Source organism: Merops nubicus, unplaced genomic scaffold (genome assembly GCF_000691845.1).
Source record: "Merops nubicus isolate BGI_N331 unplaced genomic scaffold, ASM69184v1 scaffold46711, whole genome shotgun sequence".
Taxonomy (NCBI): domain Eukaryota; kingdom Metazoa; phylum Chordata; class Aves; order Coraciiformes; family Meropidae; genus Merops; species Merops nubicus.
In genome coordinates, this window is record NW_008589845.1 from 1 (window position 1) to 561 (window position 561).

The 561-nt window shown below is 64.2% G+C and overlaps 1 protein-coding gene across 1 annotated transcript in view; it reads left to right on the top strand.

The window, feature by feature from the left end:
• Positions 1 to 44: 44 nt before the first annotated feature.
• Positions 45 to 561, top strand: part of LOC103781975 (retinol dehydrogenase 8-like) — a gene marked incomplete at both ends in the record, with an annotated part of 1635 nt that continues 1118 nt past the window's right edge. Inside the window, one exon of the mRNA XM_008949704.1 lies at positions 45 to 228. Within this exon, the coding sequence (XP_008947952.1) occupies positions 45 to 228 (184 nt within the window). The remainder of the gene's footprint in view (positions 229 to 561) is intronic.

A 561-nucleotide genomic window follows, 5' to 3' on the forward strand; every position in this document is an offset into this window, starting at 1 on the left:
GGTCTGGGGGGTGCCGGGGTCCCCAGCGCCCCGTCCCTGGGCAGGATCAGCCTGGTGGAGCCGGGGCCAGTGATGACGGAGTTCGAGGCGAAGCTCTACGAGGAAGCCGAACGCGCCGACTACTCGCGGACCGACCCCGAGACGGCCGAAATCTTCACCAACGTCTACCTGAGGAACTCCAGGGACGTCTTCACCAGCCTGGGCCAGACCCCCGAGGACATCGCGGAGGTGATGGGAGCCCCTGCCAGGCTGGGGGCTGCCCTCTTCCCACCCCTCTTGCCTGGCAGGCCCGCCTGGGCTGGGGGCGGGCTGGGGGTTCTAGAGAAGCCTCAATTAGCCCTAACGAGGAGTAATGACCCCCAGTCCTAACACCTAACGAGGAGCAATGACCCCCAGCTGGCAGCAGGGCAGGGATCCCACCCTGAAAACTCCTTCCCCCTGAGCTCCATCCTGATGGAATGGGGATGGGGATAGAATGGGAGTGGGGATGGGGATGCAACAGGAATGGGGATGGAGACGAGATGGAGATGGGGATAGGATGGGATGGGAATGGGGTTGAGG